The sequence below is a fragment of the Cebidichthys violaceus genome, unplaced genomic scaffold (assembly GCF_023349555.1).
Source record: "Cebidichthys violaceus isolate CVI_PGR_0920_01 unplaced genomic scaffold, fCebVio1.0.p SCAF_3, whole genome shotgun sequence".
In the NCBI taxonomy this organism is placed as follows: domain Eukaryota; kingdom Metazoa; phylum Chordata; class Actinopteri; order Perciformes; family Stichaeidae; genus Cebidichthys; species Cebidichthys violaceus.
In genome coordinates, this window is record NW_027176483.1 from 11,862,379 (window position 1) to 11,881,314 (window position 18,936).

At 39.3% G+C, this 18,936-nt stretch overlaps 2 protein-coding genes across 6 annotated transcripts in view; both read left to right on the forward strand.

Moving 5' to 3' along the window:
* Positions 1–9,232, forward strand: part of pclob (piccolo presynaptic cytomatrix protein b) — a 55,670-nt gene extending 46,438 nt beyond the window's left edge. For all 4 annotated transcript variants that reach the window (XM_068723708.1, XM_068723709.1, XM_068723710.1 and 1 more), the window contains 7 exons: positions 75–372; positions 729–923; positions 3,035–3,176; positions 3,300–3,358; positions 4,007–4,144; positions 4,280–4,425; positions 6,019–9,232. In XM_068723708.1, the coding sequence (XP_068579809.1) occupies positions 75–372; positions 729–923; positions 3,035–3,176; positions 3,300–3,358; positions 4,007–4,144; positions 4,280–4,425; positions 6,019–6,162 (1,122 nt within the window). In that variant the 3' untranslated portion in view covers positions 6,163–9,232. The remainder of the gene's footprint in view (positions 1–74; positions 373–728; positions 924–3,034; positions 3,177–3,299; positions 3,359–4,006; positions 4,145–4,279; positions 4,426–6,018) is intronic.
* A 4,240-nt stretch (positions 9,233–13,472) lies between these two features.
* LOC137881191 (voltage-dependent calcium channel subunit alpha-2/delta-1) overlaps positions 13,473–18,936 on the forward strand; it is a 59,856-nt gene continuing 54,392 nt past the window's right edge. For both annotated transcript variants that reach the window (XM_068722993.1, XM_068722992.1), the window contains exon 1: positions 13,473–13,694. In XM_068722993.1, the coding sequence (XP_068579094.1) occupies positions 13,606–13,694 (89 nt within the window). In that variant the 5' untranslated portion in view covers positions 13,473–13,605. The remainder of the gene's footprint in view (positions 13,695–18,936) is intronic.

An 18,936-nucleotide genomic window follows, 5' to 3' on the forward strand; every position in this document is an offset into this window, starting at 1 on the left:
CTACCTCAAGTCTTGAATATTTATTTTTCTTTCTCTCAATGTCACTGTGTGTCTGTATGTTAATTGTGTCTCAGGTGTTGATTGACTTGTCGAACACTGCTCTGCTAGACAACACTCCTCGCTGGCTGCCTCTGAAGGAGCAGAGTGAGAGCATTGAGCATAGCAAAGCCCACCATGCTTCTCTAGGCCCACCAGGGTCTGGGTCAGGTCAGGGTTATGGTCAGGGACACAGCCTGGGCCATATGTCAGGCCCTGGAATGGGGCCTGGGCATGCTGTGGGACAGGGTCAAGGACCAGACGGGAGTCATGATTCACCTAAGAACTCTGTGATCAAGAGCAGAAGCCATGGAATCTTCCCTGATCCATCCAAAGGTAAAGTAATCCTCAATAAGTACTTGTTTATGCCTGGGAACATACACATCCTCAATTTCCATAATTTAAATGAATCATTGTATTGTGTGTTACACGGATTACCCTTAGCAGGTGCCCATATGCAACAAAAACTGTTTTTCATAAACTTAGCTCTCAGTTGTCATAGAGATGAAGGCTGTTGCAATAGAAACAAAAATTTGAATCATTTTTTGACAGCTGTAACTACACCTCATGTGCTCGTCAACTGCTACATGGCACAATACGGGTCGCTGTGGAGCAGAAAAAATAAATACTGATTCATCTACATCTCTTTCCTTCCATTAGCAGTTATAACCATCCATTTCTTCTTCCTCCAGACATGCAGATGATGCCTTTGGAAAAGTCACATAGCAGCCCCGGCAGCTCTAAGTCTTCCTCTGATGGTCAACTGCGCTCCCATGGCCCCTCCCGAAGCCAAAGCAAGAGCAGCGTCACTCAGGCCCACCTTGAGGATGCTGGGATAGCCATTGCTGCCGCCGAGGCTGCCGTGCAACAGTCCCGCCTGCAACCAAGTAAATCCCAACCCTACCCATGATACACTTCCTGTGACATGCTTCCTTTTTCCTGCGCATGCAAGCTTTGTTGAGATCGTTTGATGAAAACCTTAACCACTGAGCGTTCACCTCCTTAACATTTTAACTTTGCCTTCTGCTCTCCTCATCTTTTTCTCTGAGCAAAACGTGATTTGCTTTGATCAATAATCAAAGTTTAATTTCTCCTCCAAATTTATATCAATCTTACTAATATAATCACTAAACAAGATCCAAGGCAGATGAAAAAGACAAATAACTGAGATATATAAAAACTAACTGTTAAAAGCTTATTTTATTCCGTCTTTAAATCTAAAATTAAATGTTTATTAATCTGGCACAGTAAGTGCACTACATATATCGTATTTGACATTTCCCATTTATTTAAAAAATGTTCCTGCCTATTTTTGGAATCTTAAGTAGGACATAAAGGTGCTTTATTACTAAAGTATTTACACAGCAGAAGAGTTCAACACTAACACAACTAAATAAAAATATACATTTTATTAGCTCCAAAATAAGAGCTCCAGACCCCTCTATTTCGACATGAATTGTGCATGTGCAAATCCCAAGCATATGGTTTCTATAGAACCTTAGTGTGGAGATCTCCAACCCCAATATAGAAACCAAACTGGGATGGCAATCCCTCACGTCTTGCACCATATTAACACGATTTAAACAATATCCATTGTTGTGTTTATGATAAATTTTTAGTGTGATGCCCTGACAATAAAGGACTATGCTGTCATCCCTTTCTGAGATAAGTTAGCACAGTGTCAGAAATAGTTAAGCATGCAGTTGCAGCTTCCCTGGCTACTGTTCCCTGGCCACTGAGGACTTTGTGATGCTGCAGTCTCTCTTTGTGTGCATGCGTGTGCCTAATGAATGAACCCTTAGATAAGTGACAAAACACACACAGACACACAGGCTCCCCTCCCTACCCAATCCTCTCCAAAACCTGCCGATTTAAACAAAGGGGACACAAATGTGAGACTGAAGCAGTCAAACCAGGAAACACAGTCACACCAAGAGGTTCAAAAGTCAACAGGAGGCTCACTCACCGGCCAATGAGAGTAAAGCGGTCAGCTAACCATGAGAGGAACAGAAGTGTCGAGGGAAGGTGAGACAACATAGGAAAAATGTACTGCTAAATATTACTAATCCTAACTTATGAAGCATAATGCAATATTACTAAAAACTAAAATTGGATAAGAAACAAAATTAACTTAAATATATAACCAAATGTTTAAATAATTGAAGTAACGAAATAATGATCATTTAATTATTTTCATGTGTGTACATCTGTGAATATCTGACAGAGTGCATGTGCGTGTATTGCTTTGTTTATTTCTTTATTGATCAAATAGCCACAGATCATGTTTCAAACATAATCTAACTACTATTAGTCATTGTTTAAAAGCAAATGTAGGCAGTGGACACTGAGATCATGAAGGCAAAGAATGTGTCCACCCTCAGTCTAGACAGAAACACTTCACATATCCCCTGAACTAATCACGCTCTTCCATACTGTAAGAGCATAACTCAACAGCAGCCAGGAGCCAAAATGAAATAATGAAATCTATGAAAGAACATCCATATTTATCACACTAAATTAATTTTCATCTGTGAATTAAACTGTGAGTGACCTTCATTTATGTCTAGTAAAGGGAATTGCTGTGATCTTCATGAGTTAACCGAGGTACTTTACACTAAATGTAAGGACAAGCTGTCATCTATGCTGATCTGTCCCTCCCCTGATATGCTATTATGTGATGCTCAGTCATGTTATGTGTGGCAGACAGCGTCACTATCAGTGAGCTGGGGGTGTGAAGTGTTTCTGTTGGACAACTGAGTCAGTAAATACACTCTCTGTTTGTTACCATCTTCAAATGATTAGATATGTTCAGATAGATAGATAGACAGACAGACAGACAGACAGACAGGGATGGATGGATGGATGGATGGATGGATGGATAGATGGATAGATAGATAGATAGATAGATAGATAGATAGATAGATAGATAGATAGATAGATAGATAGATAGATAGATAGATAATTTCCTCACCATCACGCTCGCTCTTGCCACCCTCAGGACCAGGACACCGACTGGGTGATGTCTCAGGGTCCGTGGTGCTGTCTGCCCCGAGTCTTGTGGGAGACGCCTATGGAGGTCTGGACGGGGAAGAGGGGGCAGGCATTGGAGTGGACAGTGCCATTTTTCAAGTGCCACGCATGTGAGACCATTTGTAGCGCATTCTTGGTACATCCAGTAAAGCTTAAGGCTGAAAATAAAGCCTTGCTTTAAATTGTTATTCAATAGGTCTGATGATGCTCATATGTTGTTGTTTTTCTCACAGTGGTAAGGCTATTCCGAACGGCACTGACAAAAACCAACTAGGGACCCCAGAAAACGAAGGCAAGTTCCATAAATGGCCTCTGTTTACAGTTGTTACTTGCTTGTAGGTCTCCACCTGCTGGATATTTTGTATAATAACATTTTGTAATTCTTTATTTATTTATCGAGACCCTCTTTTAACCACCTCCACTGTGTTTTCAAAATGATTGCATTTAATTATGGAGTCAAACACTTGGTTAAGTGCTTATTGTCCAGAAACAATATTTACCCTGCCTAATGACTTAATGCAAGGCTTGTGATCGTGGAAGAGAAGTGGATGTCACACTATCCTACCCACTGTCATAACTATGTCTACATTTCATGTAGCTCAGGTGTCATGGTGCCTCCCATCCAGCTCTAGTTACAATTTGTAACAAAGAGCCCAAGGTCATCTTAGGCTGTAGCCTGGCAGCTGTTACACAGATCACGGTCTGGAGGTAATTTCCATGGTTCCTGGCAACTCATTTAACACATTTAACTCAGCCTGCCTTAGTAAAACTCTCATACTTAAATTTAATGGAGACACATGTCAGTCGATAATCCTTCTCTGTGCAACCATAATCTGCCTTGAAGTACTGAATTCAGCCAGGGCTATCCAAATAAAAATAAATAATGAAATAGCCATCCAAAAACTGATCACCAACATCTCTTTTTCATGCTTATTTCCAGGCGGTAAAACACAAGTAATGGGGGAGATCAAGGTGGCTCTCAAGAAGGAAGTAAAGACAGAAGGGGACCAACTGGTCTTGGAGATCCTTCAATGCAGAAACATCACTTACAAGTTTAAAAGTCCTGACCACCTACCAGGTCTGCAAGTAGTGTGTAGCCTACTCGTGCACATGCATGAGTGCAAGTATGTTGGTGTGTGTTTTCAGAAACTAAAATAAAAATAGCCAACACTTTCACTAATACATATTTATGATGTATCTAATATGTCTTCAGATCTGTATGTGAAGTTGTATGTGGTCAATGTAGCCACTCAGAAGAGGATCATTAAGAAGAAGACCAGAGTTTGTCGACACGACAGAGAGCCTTCTTTCAATGAGACCTTCAGATTCCCCCTCAATTCAACAGGACACTCCATACAGGTACAACAGGCCACCAAATGAGACAGTTGCAGACTGACATATATGGATCTAGGTCTGTCTATCTGTCCAACATGATGTGTCACACAATATTGCTCCATTTTAATCACGTTTAATACATTTTTTGAAAATCTAGTTGGCCTATTAATCATAGCAAATTGATTTAATGTATAGATTTGCAGTAATTTGTGATGTATTCATCCTTTTCCAGTTCAGTTTACATCTTGTATTTTTCAGTTTCAGATTTTATATTTTCAGATTCAAATCTTTTTTTCACTTTCAGATCGTTTTTTTCAGTTCCGACTTTTGACCCTGATCTAGCGTGGGGGCGTGGCTTCAACTGAGAGGGGCGTGCGCATGGAAGGGAAACCAGTAGGTTTAAAAAACAGTAGGGACGTAACACCGGGACCCGTCCCTCCCCGCAGGGAGAGCGGGCACAGCGAGCACTTAGTCCACGGCCCCAGAAAGCGGCGAGGTCTGGGTGAGGAGCGCTGAAAAGCACCTTCGCCTCGAGCCTTTCCAATCCGACCTAGTGCCGGGGTCGCGGCGCACCGCCACGGAGGATATGCGCCTGGCGAGGGTATAGCGGTCCTGACGTGCAAATCGGTCGTCCGACCTGGGTGTAGGGGCGAAAGACTAATCGAACCAGTAGCTGGTTCCCTCCGAAGTTTCCTTCAGGATAGCTGACGCTCACAGTTTTCCCGCTCTGCATTCACGTGAATATGGTGTATAGAAAGTGTTCAATCATAATTCTCGTGGTGCCCACGTTACCTGAAGGCAACGTTGTTGAGGAAGGTCCTCAGCCTTCTTTGTGATGCTGTCACTCATGATGACACGTCCCTCTCAGTTGAAGCCACGCCCCCACGCTAGATCAGAAAATGAAAGTGAAAAATGAAAAAAATAAATGTATTCAAAAAAATTCCAGAACTGAATCAAAATTATATTCAACCCAAAAAAACTTTTCATTCACTTATTTTTAGTTTGAATACATTGCTGTATTTTTCAATGTTCAAGACCATAACTTGAACTTTCAGGTTCAAATTATTTTTTCAAATGATCAAAACGTTTGACCTGGATTTAGCTCCATATACAACCACCATCTCAAAAATGGTTCATTGTAGCTAATTAAAACTGGAGGCTTGTAACGTCAAACAAGTCTTAAACTTCATTATGGTAAGTTTTATAAACCGCTCTGCTGTCTCATGTAGCAACTTCATCCTGGAGTGCTGCAGGATACGAGCATCTAAAAGTAGCTGGTACATTTTATAAAAGGTAAATTTTACACAGACTGTTGCAGTTTAATAAATACTGGCAATTACTAGTTTGTAGTTAATGATAATACTAATATTCTATTCTGATTAAAAGGTTTTGTTTTGTTTCTTATTTCTTCTCCTTAGGTTAATATTAATCAATAGACTTTGCTGTCTTGTAACCACTACACCCAATGGTGCTTGCATTATTCATGCTGAATAACATGCTTTTACCAGTGCACTTTGCAAGATGGAATGGGTGTGTGAGCTGACAAAGCACAAACACCAAAAAGCAGTTAACAACAGATTAAGCCATGTCAAATTTCCTTCTCCAATGTATCTCCAGCTTTTCTTGGTGTCCAATGGAGGCAAGTTCATGAAGAAGACCCTGATAGGGGAAGCCTACATCTGGCTGGATAAGGTGGACATGAGGAAGAGAGTGGTCAGCTGGCACAAGTTGTTCGTCAGCTCCACTCAGACCAACCCCTGAGCGCCACACCAAAAAGATGAAGATGCGATAGATCGACAAAAGGTGAAGCCAGAATGTACTAGTTAAGCAAACCGATTTGACAAAAAGATAAATAAGAGGAAAAAAAATGTCATGAAGACGAAATAAAAAGATCCATTTAATTAACTCCCTCTGTTCATAAGTTATAAGAAGGAGGGAATTATGTGCTAGTACCATAACAACTTTATCAGTCCAACACTACCAGCACACATGTCCACCTCTTCCCATATCGAGTCTGTGCTGGCTGTGAACTTTGCTTGTAGGATGCAAACATGCAAATACCACAGCAGGCACTGAAACACACTCAGCAGCAATATGGCTTTGAGAGCAGCGATGTCTTTCTTACCATAGTTCCAATTCCACAATCCACATGCGACTTTTGTTTTTTTGGTGCTGTGCAACTGAGCTAACATATCTAACAGAGGGAGAGTTATTTTCTTTTACGTTGATCATCTACTGATAATGTGTCATTATTGTAATTCCCAAATGATGTTCATTCAGTGGTCTTGAAGTGTTTAATGATGAAGGAATGCATAGTGTTTTTGTATTATAGTCTAAAGAGAAAAAAAAAGAGAGAAAAAATAGACAGACAGATGACTTTTGTTATGGGGTAAAGATTAATATGTACAGCACTACAGACTGTAGATATCACACATGCAGATTACAGAGCCTATCAGAGAACCACATTGTACAGTGTGATGTTTATATAATATACATAGATATCAGATGCAGAATATATCTAAATACAATATACATTATAAGAGTTGTTCTCTTGTCACTGAATTATATATAATAAAATATAGAAGTATGATCTTTATTTGAGGCTGTAGGTGGCGCACTGACAATCCAGTAGGCTGCTTTAGTCTATGGTGTAGACAGTCTAGCTGTTATGTGAACGTGGACCTATGTGAGCTCAAGGATATAGCTCCTTCAGTCCTCTGATCACACTGATACACCATTAGACACAGGGCTGTGATGGATTACAAATTTTAAAGGTCAAGTTAAAAAAACAGTGACGTATTGCTATTTCACTGGCATGCTGTTGTGTAAGGCAGGTTAGAATTACAATAAAATGAACAGCATTTGTGTTTTGAAGTTGCTGTGTTGAAAGTTACATGCCAACCACAGAGGATGACAAGAGTTTGTCCATCTGTGTCATGTATACGACATTTTACTTTAAGGCTGTTGTAGTTGCTCAGAGTGCGCTGATATTTCTTTCTGTGTAGCCTATAATGTAATTACAGTGTTGGAATGGACATGTAATTCACACAAGTTGTGTCAAAACCACACGTGGGTCTGTAACTGTCATCACCTCATTATGACAGCTCTGATTAGTAAACCCCCTGGTCTGAGTTTTATTTAAAAATATTCAAAATCAAGAAAAAAAAACATTCTTACCAGTCAAATGTCAAGGTTTCTCTGTGTGTCTGGCTGTGCTGTAAAACTCACTATGCTGTTTTGTGTCAGTGACTCCCGCAATACAGTGAACCAGCCTCTTTCACTGCCTGTGACCAAAAGACTCACTCAGGCTCACTGGGGTTCAGTCATATTTAAGTCTCAGTACTAATGTGGAGCAGGTGACACATGTATTCATCTTGTAATGTTTTGCCGCCATATCTGCAGAATGAAAAAAATACTATCAAGTGACCCTCATAACTACCGTTGTGTATTTAGACATATCATAGGGCTGATGCACTTTTTTAAAGAATTAAATATAACAGAGGAAACAACAGAACAAGATGTCACTTAAGTCTTATAGAAAAGGATTTAAAAAAGAGAATATAATAAGAAAGGGAACGTGGTTGATCTTTCAGATAATTATTTTGCTGTGCCAACTTACATTTTTTTTAATTCCAGACACATTGGTTCTTAATTCTATGCAACATAGATGTGTTTGAATGCATTTGCTTTTTTGGAATTAAATGTTATATCTGTGAACATATGGTCTAAAAAATATGTCTTATAGAAAACAAATTTAATTTGTACATCCCTGAAAGAAAATATTAAATATATTGATTTTTTTACAGATTTTAATATAAATTGTTAGTATTTACTTGGAGCTTGTGCACTTTATTATTATAATGTTTTTTCTTGTCTCATTTTAACTGTCATGACATGCAAGATTATGTGTTTTGTGTTTCTGCACTGAAATGAACTGAATCATGGTGTATGTGGTGGCAGAAAATATTGTGGTGTGCATTTTGTATCTATGTGGCAAAAGAAAAACAAGCAGACACGTTGGGGTTCCTAAACACAATGCACAATCTGGGGAGGAATCAATCTTACTACATCACGCTCATAGTCTACTTAGCAGTCTGTGTACAAAGTACAGTAAATAAGACATATTCCCTAAATGCTCAGTCATGACTGTTTAACCCCTCGTGTTTCATTAGACTTCCCTCAAGCTAATTACTGTTCCTTCATATCAGCTGTTGCCTGTAATTGTGAATCCATCCATTTGTTGTTGTTCTGAGGGGTGTGAATGTGACTCAAGTCCTTTGACATGTGTACATAAAGTGTTTATTTTCTACAAAGATTGAATGTTTATATTGTCCGAAGTTTGAGCATGTGAGTGTTGAAAAAAATCACAGAAGACTTATAATTGTACAGCAATGCGTGTCTGTAGTTGTATAAGGGGAGTTGACTGTGTAATCAAAACATGTGCTGTCAACCAATGACTATCTGTGCAACCACGTCCCGTAAATGACTGAAACAACTCCAAGGGAAAAAAAAAAATCTATTCAACTTCAATAGTTGTCTGAGACTTTATGTTTTGGATGTTGCATGTTTTGTTGATGGTTTGTCTGTATATTTTGCCTACAGATTATGTTTAAAAAGAGACACAATATGTATAGATTTATCTGTATGCTGACTGTAAAGAAATATGCTTGTAAAATTGTCTTGTTTTTCACTCAGTGTAAAAACAAAGAATCTAATGTAATGGTTTTGTGGTTGTACACAGGATGTGTTGAGATATTATGCAAATTGTGCTGTAAAAATCAGCTGTTTCCCCTGAGTCTAAAGAATAAATATTAAGAAGAGCTATATTACACATGCAGAGTTGAGCTTGTTTTTGTTTTGATTTATAAAACATGTTAAAGAATGCATACGAACAATTTTGTTCATACATAAGGATCTTTTTATACTATACAAAAACAACAAAGCAGTGTGCAGTCTGGTACTTTGTCGTTCTTAATAGATAAGATAAGATATACTTTATTGCCCCGAAGGAAATTTGTCTTGGAAACGTACAGTGTCTGCTGTTAAAACAATACAAAATAACATATTGCATACATACATTACATGCACAGACTGCCACCCAGCAGCCAACAAATACATTTCACACTGCCCATCATACAACACACCTGTAGTGTATAGTTAAGATAGTAAAAATAAATTAAAATCTGTATTACAGGGCTTAGGCTCTAGCTAGCTTGCCATTTAGGGCTTTGATGGACAGGGGGACAAAGGAGTTCTTAGCGGTTGAGTCTGCACTGGGGGACTCTGAAGCGTCTGCCCGAGGGAAGAAGCTGGTATTCAGGGTGGAGGACATGGCTGGGGTCTGAAATAATCTTCTGGGCCTATCTGATGATAGTTTCATCAAAGACAGCCTGGAGTGTGGGATGCTGTGTGACTCCCATGATTTTCATGGCTCGCTGTGTTAGCCGGGTGATCTGGGCTTTTAGCTGTACACTGAAGTTGCCAAACCGCAGGATGCTCTCCACTACGGCGTGGTAGAAGAGGAGCAACACTTTCTGGTTGACACCAAAGCCTATGATAGTAATAGTACCACCAGATGGTGCCAAAGTGATGCACACTGTGATTTTGATTATAAGGTTTTAAGAGCAAGAAAGTAACCCCTCTTCAACACTTCATATTTCATATTTTTTGATTTGTTTGATCATCAATTATTAATTTGAGCTGCTCAGGGGTTCCTGCATTTCATTTTTCATCTTCTGCTTTTAGCGGACCCAGCCCTTGTGCTCTCCAAGTAGCCAGCCAAATGAGGTATGCAAAAGTTCACAATAAACAACTTTTAAGATGCACTTGTATTAACAGAGCTGCAGACCTAGCCTTGCTGCCAATTGTGGAGCAGTCCATGAAATGCTGAACAGCTTTTTAACAATTATGATTTATTCTCAGTAGTATAGTAAAACATTATTGTCTTTTTGCATTTATTAAATGGCCTATTTGCTCTTTTATTATTATTATTTTAGTGCAATTACCCTCCATAACACAATCTCTATCAGCTTTAACTAAAACGACTAAACATTCTGTGTCTAGCATACTTTGTTACGCACTTGCTGTTTATTAAGTTTACAGTCAGTGCATTTACAACTAGAACCATGTAACATGTCCATGCTTGGTCACGTCTTTGATGCTTTATTTAGCTGTAAAATGAAGACATGACCACTCTGAGCCAGAATTGACTCAAGCTAACATCTATAACTTGTTGTGGAGAAGAGCACCCTGGTGGTGTGCTCATATTGGTTGTATCACAGTCTCATATTGTAAAACAGCTTATGTGTCGGGATCTGGTTTGGGACTTACTGTTACATGGTGCTAAGTTTTGCAATGATTATGAAACCTGGTTGCAAAACAACTAACTGAAACAATCGAGGGTAATAATAATTTTCATAAATCTGTCCCTTACAATGACTGACATCCTTACGTTGACTCTGGTAGTCACTCTCCTGGAGTATTGTTCAAGGTGACTGCCAACATTCATCTTACAGAACCGATTTACAGAAAGTGGATTCTGCATTAATGAAACTCAATGAAAGTGAATTGGCAATTCCTGAATTCAAATCATATTCTTTTTTTAGCTTTCCTGTTCATTGAAACTAAATTGTATTTATTTATTCATATTAATTTAGTGGGTTAGATTAAGCTAACCAACAGAAACACAGTTATGACAACAAGTCTCATATGGGTGGGGTTAGAGAAATGATAAGGAATATTTAGTCCCTCACATGCAATTTAGACTCTGCTATAGTTTGAGAATTGGTTTGCATTGCTTGCATAAGTGTTATAAATAGTATGGGTGTTCAAATATATAGCTGAACAAGTATCTTGAAGAGAAGGAGGTAAAACTACTGTATTGATTTACTGTAATAGTACAACTTTAAAGCATAATTCTGTTAACAGCAACTGATTCTTATGCTTTTAATGAATTTCCTCTAGATGGCAGTATACTCTACCAAATATCCCGATTCTTAACCAGTTGAAGGTTAACACATTATTTACCTTAACATCATTGCCAGAAACGTCCATGTCAACAAGTGGTTCTTAATATCAGCCTAATAGGCTGATATTGAAAATGGTATTACTGTATGTGCCATCAATATATTTAAATAAAAGTTATGTTATTAATTGGGAACTCCCAGTTTGCGTGGAGTAAAAATACAAGACTTAAGGGCAAACCAGGTTATTAGTTAAAACGGAATTTTTCTTTGTACAAGTTTTTAAATAATTAATTGTATAATGATTGTTGGACATTTCAGTCATGCAACCTACTGTATGGAATATATCGGTGTCTCAGGCTTCAGACAGAGATACTCTGTCTATCAGGGTCTGTCTGGCAGATGCCATTAGTTTTTATTCTTGTCTTTTATCCACTTCAGATTATACATTAGGAGAGGTGTAGCAGTTCGGGCATTAGTCTGACACCTCTTTCTATTCAGGATGTTGTGTGAGATGTTCCGAATGGATGAAAGAAAATTATTGAATGGGGATGTCTGCAAAGAAAGCGTCCATCCTCTCCACACTGCTTTTGCTGTTATGTTCCTCCACTCCACGCCACCTCGTCAGTTCTCACCATTCACTTTTCTCCATCCCATCAGCAGGTGCATCTCTTCCACTGCAGGGTTGAAATGAGTGTGAGGAAAGTGTAGCGAGTGAGAATGTGGAGAGGCTGATGTGTCAGGGAGTGAAGGGATGAGAATAGTGGAGAAACTGAGGGGGGAACAGCAACAGTGCAGTACAGTGAAAGCCAGCGGAGAGGTTGGGATGGGAGAGACAAAGAGAGAAAATGGGGGAAGGGAGGAGGGGAGTGTAAGAGGACACGAGAGATGGTGTGTGGTTGCCAAGCAACGATTGATAACCAAATCCCCAAGCATCTTGCTTGTGCTGCCCTTCCCTCCCTCCAGGCCACACACACACACACACACACACACACACACACACACTCACACACACACACACACACACACACACACACATACACACACACACACACACACACACACACACACACACACACACACACACACACACACACACAGCAGGTTTATGTTCTCGCTTTAACATTCAATTATTCAATCAAAGTATTGATGTTCTTAATTTGGAATGATAAAAACTGTGATTTTATACGGTATCCTGCCGTGGTACAGGAGCTTGTATATATTATATTTATACATTCATGTTAGGATAGGCAGCACATAGCTACAAATCCAATCTTATAAAAGCAGGTATGATTGATGGTACTGAGATTTATAGGGCTCTGACTGTACTTTGCCCATAAGATTTTACACTTTATGTGTGAAATCAATAGATCTGTCACACTAGCAGTGATTCCCATGTGGGATAGTTTCTTTGCTCGCTGCCACTCATGCTACTAGGATGACTGATAGCGAATGGCAAAGATTGTGCTATCAAAGCCAGTAAATTCTCCCATCTCTCCAGGTTGAGGGAATTGAAAGGTTGTAGGGCATTTTAAAGAGCCAAACCTGCATCTGTATTCAGTGTGGGTGCACTTGTGTGTGTGGTACCTGTGTCAGACCCTCCTTTTAGCAGGTGTTTCTTTAGGGAGGTAAAAAAAACAATTTGCTGCTCCAAAGAGGGAATGCTGTACACCTTGAGGGAAGAAAACAAACATAGAGTGATGCTTTTTGGACCAAAACAAATATTATTTATACTTATTTTGAAATATCATATGCATTGTAATGTTTTAGTATTGCCACTATTAGAACTAATAGGCTACAAAACTGGGAAAAAGTCTAAATTGCATTAGGTCAAGTCACTGAAGACTGACAAAAGTAAAATTACGAGATAAAAGGAGCATTGGTCTATGTGATTTCCCCCGTTAGATTGAAAAGAAGAAGGGGGGGGAGTGAGAGATAGTGAGAAAGAGTGAGGGGGGAGAGAGAGAGAGAGAGAGAGAGAGAGAGAGAGAGAGAGAGAGAGAGAGAGAGAGAGAGAGAGAGAGAGAGAGATCCAGCTTCAGTACCTGTTAGAGCGCCGGATGGCTGGGTGAGCAGATTAGATGTGTCAGGGTTCGTTAATCTGAGAGGGAGCGACAGACCGCCACTCACACTGCTTCCGTACACCGCTCCCACTCATCGGCGGCGAAGGGGAGCGGAGCACATTTAGTGTTGACGCGCGTCGGGGAATTTACCTCCCCCCCACCCCTTTTTTTTTTTTACAATGGATACCTGCAGGGTACGAGCTTGGGTGTTTCTGGTCCTATTATGGCAGGACGGGTATTTGGCATCGCAGTTTCCGACACAGCTCATGTAAGTATATCCCCTATAATCCCATTTCGAGCAGTTGCTGTTCTGGTCTGCAGACTCGTTTCAAGTGCTCGTTGTTTAGAGACAAGTAGCCTATTAGGCTAATGAGCCACTCACGGTGTGTTGGCGCTTTCGGTGAGAGTGGGATGGACAGGTTGTTTCATTCATGCACCACTGGTCATCTTGAAGGTAGACAGTATTTCAGCTTTCCTCCGGATTGCTCGCCTCCAGGCGGTGATGAATCTTGTTTACCGTAATCAGCAGATTGGATGTCTGTGGCTGAGGAGCTCTGTGAAGTTGTCGAGGAGTTACAGTGGCTTCGTCTGGTCCTGTTCCTTCATGTAACATGACAAGAAGTTGCCCCTTGTCTGTGGCCCGGAATGTGGTGTTTATTCCCCAGTAATAATACAATAATGTGCTGCTGTCCAAATATGGCAAACAATCCTATGATTCATTTGAAAAATCCGGTTTTGTTAATGTTACTTTGCGTTGATGGGTAATTCTACAAAGTTATCTTGAAATCCAGTTCACATTCAGGATTGTTCTCATGAACACCTTTTTAAGAGCCACCCAACAGCATACAGCACACCAGTCATTTTGTGATCATATAAATTGTGTATTCACATATAATTCATTTATAACCATAACAAACTTTAACAGCATTTGAATAGATTTAAGACCCATCAATCTGTTTTGGAAAAATAACAGACTTTAGTTCTACGTTTATAATTTTGATGGGGCTAAACCTTTATTTACGTGCATTAATGCAGAAACTACGTGTCTTTACCAGGACAGTTCTAAGATACATTATCCCAAGTGGCAGCGAAGTGTAACAATTCACACGATGCAATACAATGTGATATGATACAACGATAGAACTTCACTGTCAGTTTACACAAAAAAATATTTTGCATCCTTGTGACACATATGACACATTTCATAGACAAAACAAAACAAATTTAAACAGTCATTATATACAATAAATATCACCTTTTATATTCTTGAGTCAGAATCAGCACACTGATTTTAGTTTAGCAACAAGATAGGCTGATGCATGAAATAATTCCTCCGCCTGTTGCGTTTAAATGGAGTGACTGTAATTCACCTGTTAGAGGGCAGAAGTTGATATTCTCCATTTAAAACATGCGAGGAATCAGAAGAGATACTGTTAGCAAGTCTGAGCTTGTTCTTGTTGTGAGTTGCTTGAAACAAGTGTGCCACAGATTGGCCAATTATCATTGTTCAAATTTGGATTTGAATGTAAAGTTTAATTTTAAGTTCCACTGCTGAGCCAGGCCGTACTGCAATCCAGCATGAAACTCTGAATCCCTGTTGTAAAAAAAACTGAAAAATAATCTGGCTACTGGCTCCAAAAGATCTGAGTCCTCAAAGAAAGTCCATGTGCTGCTACCCAGCTTTTACAATACAATTCTACAGCACCAGAAAGTTACAGAGACACTGGTGCTGATATTCAAAAACAGAAATTAAAGGTCACCAATTCAAGTCAACAAGCTACTGCTATAAGGCTGCCATAGCAAACATATACATTTTTATAGCAACCCTTTGGTATAGCCAATTAGTGACAGCATATATACCTGTTTCAAAACAAATTATATTAAGTGCTTTGTGTTTACAAAAAATCAGTCTGCAAGACAAAATTGTTTCAAAAGCTATTATACAGTTTAAAAAACAATAACATTTGACTGTGCATTTCACCCACATTGCTCATGCCCAATGTCATGTTCTCCATATGTGGTAGCATGAAGTCTTACAGGCTCCAGCATCCACTCTAAATGCACATTACTCTGGAAGCTGACTCTGCTTTGGGTTTGCTATGGTGATGGTGACCATTCAATAATCTTTATATTTCAATGGCCTTCGATCCGTTGCTAAATTCAATCCCAATTTGAAGAAGAGGAAGTTGCGGAGGGCTCTTTTTTTTAATCCACTGCGGAGGAAAATCTACACCCTATATCATCTACCAGGCAGTTTGTTCATCACTGTTGAAATAACAAGCAAATATAAGTCAATTCAATTCAATTTATTTTGTATAGCCCAAAATCACAAATCACAAATTTGCCTCAGAGGTAAATAAGTAAATATAAAAGTAATCAGTAAATGCTTGAGTCCAAATTCATCTTCTAAGTTACTGACTCTGCATGTCTATCTGCATGGCTAGATACTACTAATGGGATTTGAGCGGTTTATACCTTAAAATTGCTGTAATATTACTCTCAGATGAGTTGTTTTTGTTTGGAGTGTGACTGATGATCAGATGGTGATAGTGTTAGAACATAAACAAAACGAGCCAAAAGAAATGAAAATGAAGTGGCTTCATTCAAATGCATCTCTTTATGATCCTAAATAGCTCTGTTGTTCGAGTAGCTCCTCTGGAGATGAAACATTATGCACTACCATAGATGTCAAGAGCAACATTTCAAAGTGAATAAAAAACAAGAATGGGACAAATACCATATAATGAGTTTGTTTTTTTAGTTTGTAACAAAAAAATCATGTTGGCCGTGCCAGGAATATTTCAGAATCAGATCACCAACAAGCCCACATGCTTTGCAAATCTAAGGTGATAACTGTTGTAAGAAAGACAAACGATTCCGCTGTACTGAGAGCTTGATCCGAAAACCCTCCCCTGTATATCACGGTATATTTTAGGCTGTAGAAGGACTGAATTGGCCTCTTGGATATTAGTGTATAGGCTACAGAATGTGAGCAGAACACCGGGGGTTGTTTTGGAGCATCGCTGTTGGTGTTTCCATGCCTTATTCTGTTTTGCTGTCTGGACTTCTGCCTTTGCCTCTGTAATGATGTGTAATTAGACTGTAGTTTAACCCAGCCGCCCACCAAAATACAAACTATGGGCCAGCTCATTAATCTAGTGCCAAAGTTATGACATCACAACATCTGTCTCTCTCCTTCTTGTATTGTCTCTCTGTCTCTCTTTCTGTTTTGCTCTCATTTGCTCTTCCTGTGTCTGAAAAACAATGTAGGGCAGTGTCTGACCCAGTTGCCATTTGTATGTGCGTTTGTATGTGTGTGTTTAATTACCCAGTGTTGTACCAGAGGCTGCAGTAATCAAAGAAAGCAACCAGAGCAGAAAAAATGTGCTACTTCAGCTCAACAACAATTACTTTATTACTGTTTAGGCATCACTGAACCACCATGTTATCTTAGCAATTGAAAAGAGCTTACATTATACTTGTGATAAAACTGTGACGGTAATAAAATAATGATAACTGTAATTCACCTACTTATACGTATATGTATGCAAAGAGCTGAAATAAGATACATTACATGCAGGTGGTGATCTGACTGATCAACCATGACGGGATGAAAGGCCTCACCTCATGGTATTTATGAAGCATCGCCATTAAACTAGGTTGGGACCTCAAGGGATGGCTGGAAATACATGATTTAAGGATGAGGAGTTAATGTTCAGAGACTTTCCATACCTATGCATAATACATTTGACCGTTTAAGGCAAGTTAAACGAGGGGATTTGACTGCAAATATTCATAAAAAAGCAACAGGCATACGACTTTTGGGAGTAGTAGCGCAACATTCTACTTTTAATGGTCAGTTACTGTATATCATGAGCCAAGTGAGCGCACATTTGGTATTTACGCATGGACAAAGCAAATACACATACAAGGGATTCAGTATCATGAGAATTGGGATGAGTTATTCTGCAAATGAGACACTCCCATGGAGCCAAAATATTGTAAATACATTTTGGAAAAAAATCCATCTCATCCAGATTGGACGTGCAGAAGAACTCACATACTGCACCACAGCCTGGGTTGTCTCATCCATTTGTCAGCACCTGAGAGTTTTTGTTATAGAGATTTGCACTGGTAGCAGTAGAATTCACAGAAGCTAAACTCTGGAGGGACGGCCCTCTGCTTCTCTGAATGTCAAGTCCCTGGAAGCACACACACACACACACACACACACACACACACACACCTATACACACACACACACACACACACACACACACACACACACATACACACACACACACACACACACACACACACACACACACACACACACACACACACACACACAAACACATAAATTCTAACTCACAATTGACTTGTCAATACTGCAGGCTTTGAGAACTCAGGGGTCCAAGGTCCACGAAAATACCTTACAATCAGTTTGACGCTTGCAGATTTGGGGACAAGGAAGGGTGAGGCAGAGCAGAGGAGCGATGAGGATCAAGAGAAGAGAATTTATGAGGAGAGAAGAGGAGAGAACTGGCAGTTTCTCAACATCTCATGCATAACTGTAGCTAATATAACTGCTATCAATAATTATAAAGAATTAGATTTATTTTAATTAAATGTGAAATAACAGATTACTGTAAGCATAAGGTTAATAATATACTATATACAAATATAATAAATAGAAACAATAGCTCAAAATAGATGTAAGTGTAAATATGAGCATTATCAGAGAGTAATTATAAGTAGTACAAAGTAGCCTGTGACCACTGACCACAAGGTTTATTTAGTAGTTATTGTGGAGCTTTTGATCAAATCACATTATCTTAATCAGCAGATATAATTTTCCTTAATGGACTTCACTATTTAAGCCACTATACATTAGAAATAATGGGAAGTTGATCTACAAGCCCATGATAATTGGGCACACTCCATCTGCAGATGAAGAGCATGTGATATGATCAAAAGCTCCAGAACTACTAGATGACTTCATTAAAAAATGCTGTAACATCAAACAATTTTCTCCACTATTGTTTCTCCAGTATTTTAGAACTGATCAACAGAATTAAGAACTAATCTTGTGCTGCTTTTATGGTTGTGAATCACCTGGTTGCATCCAGTACCACTGGTCCATTTTGCTCCTCTTTACAGATGAAAGTCAAGTACCCAAAACACCCTTTGGTGGCTCTAAGTCACACTAACAAACATTAAAATAGCTGGACATCTATCTCGCATAGCCATAAAGCTCTGCCAAGCCAATGTCTACAGTGTTGACGTGAACCCCTAAACCATCTGATTTTGGGAATTAAGAGATAGCTTCGGAATTATTGCTGACCCTGCTCTAATATCCCCAGCTCTCTTTCCTAAACAATTTCACACTGTGTTATCCCCTCTGGTATTCCTGCTCTTGCAAAGTTTCTCATCTTTTTCCACAAGTGTACTTGCTCAGTATTTTACCCATCCACTGTGGATTTTCTGTCTCTGATGTATCTTTCCCATAT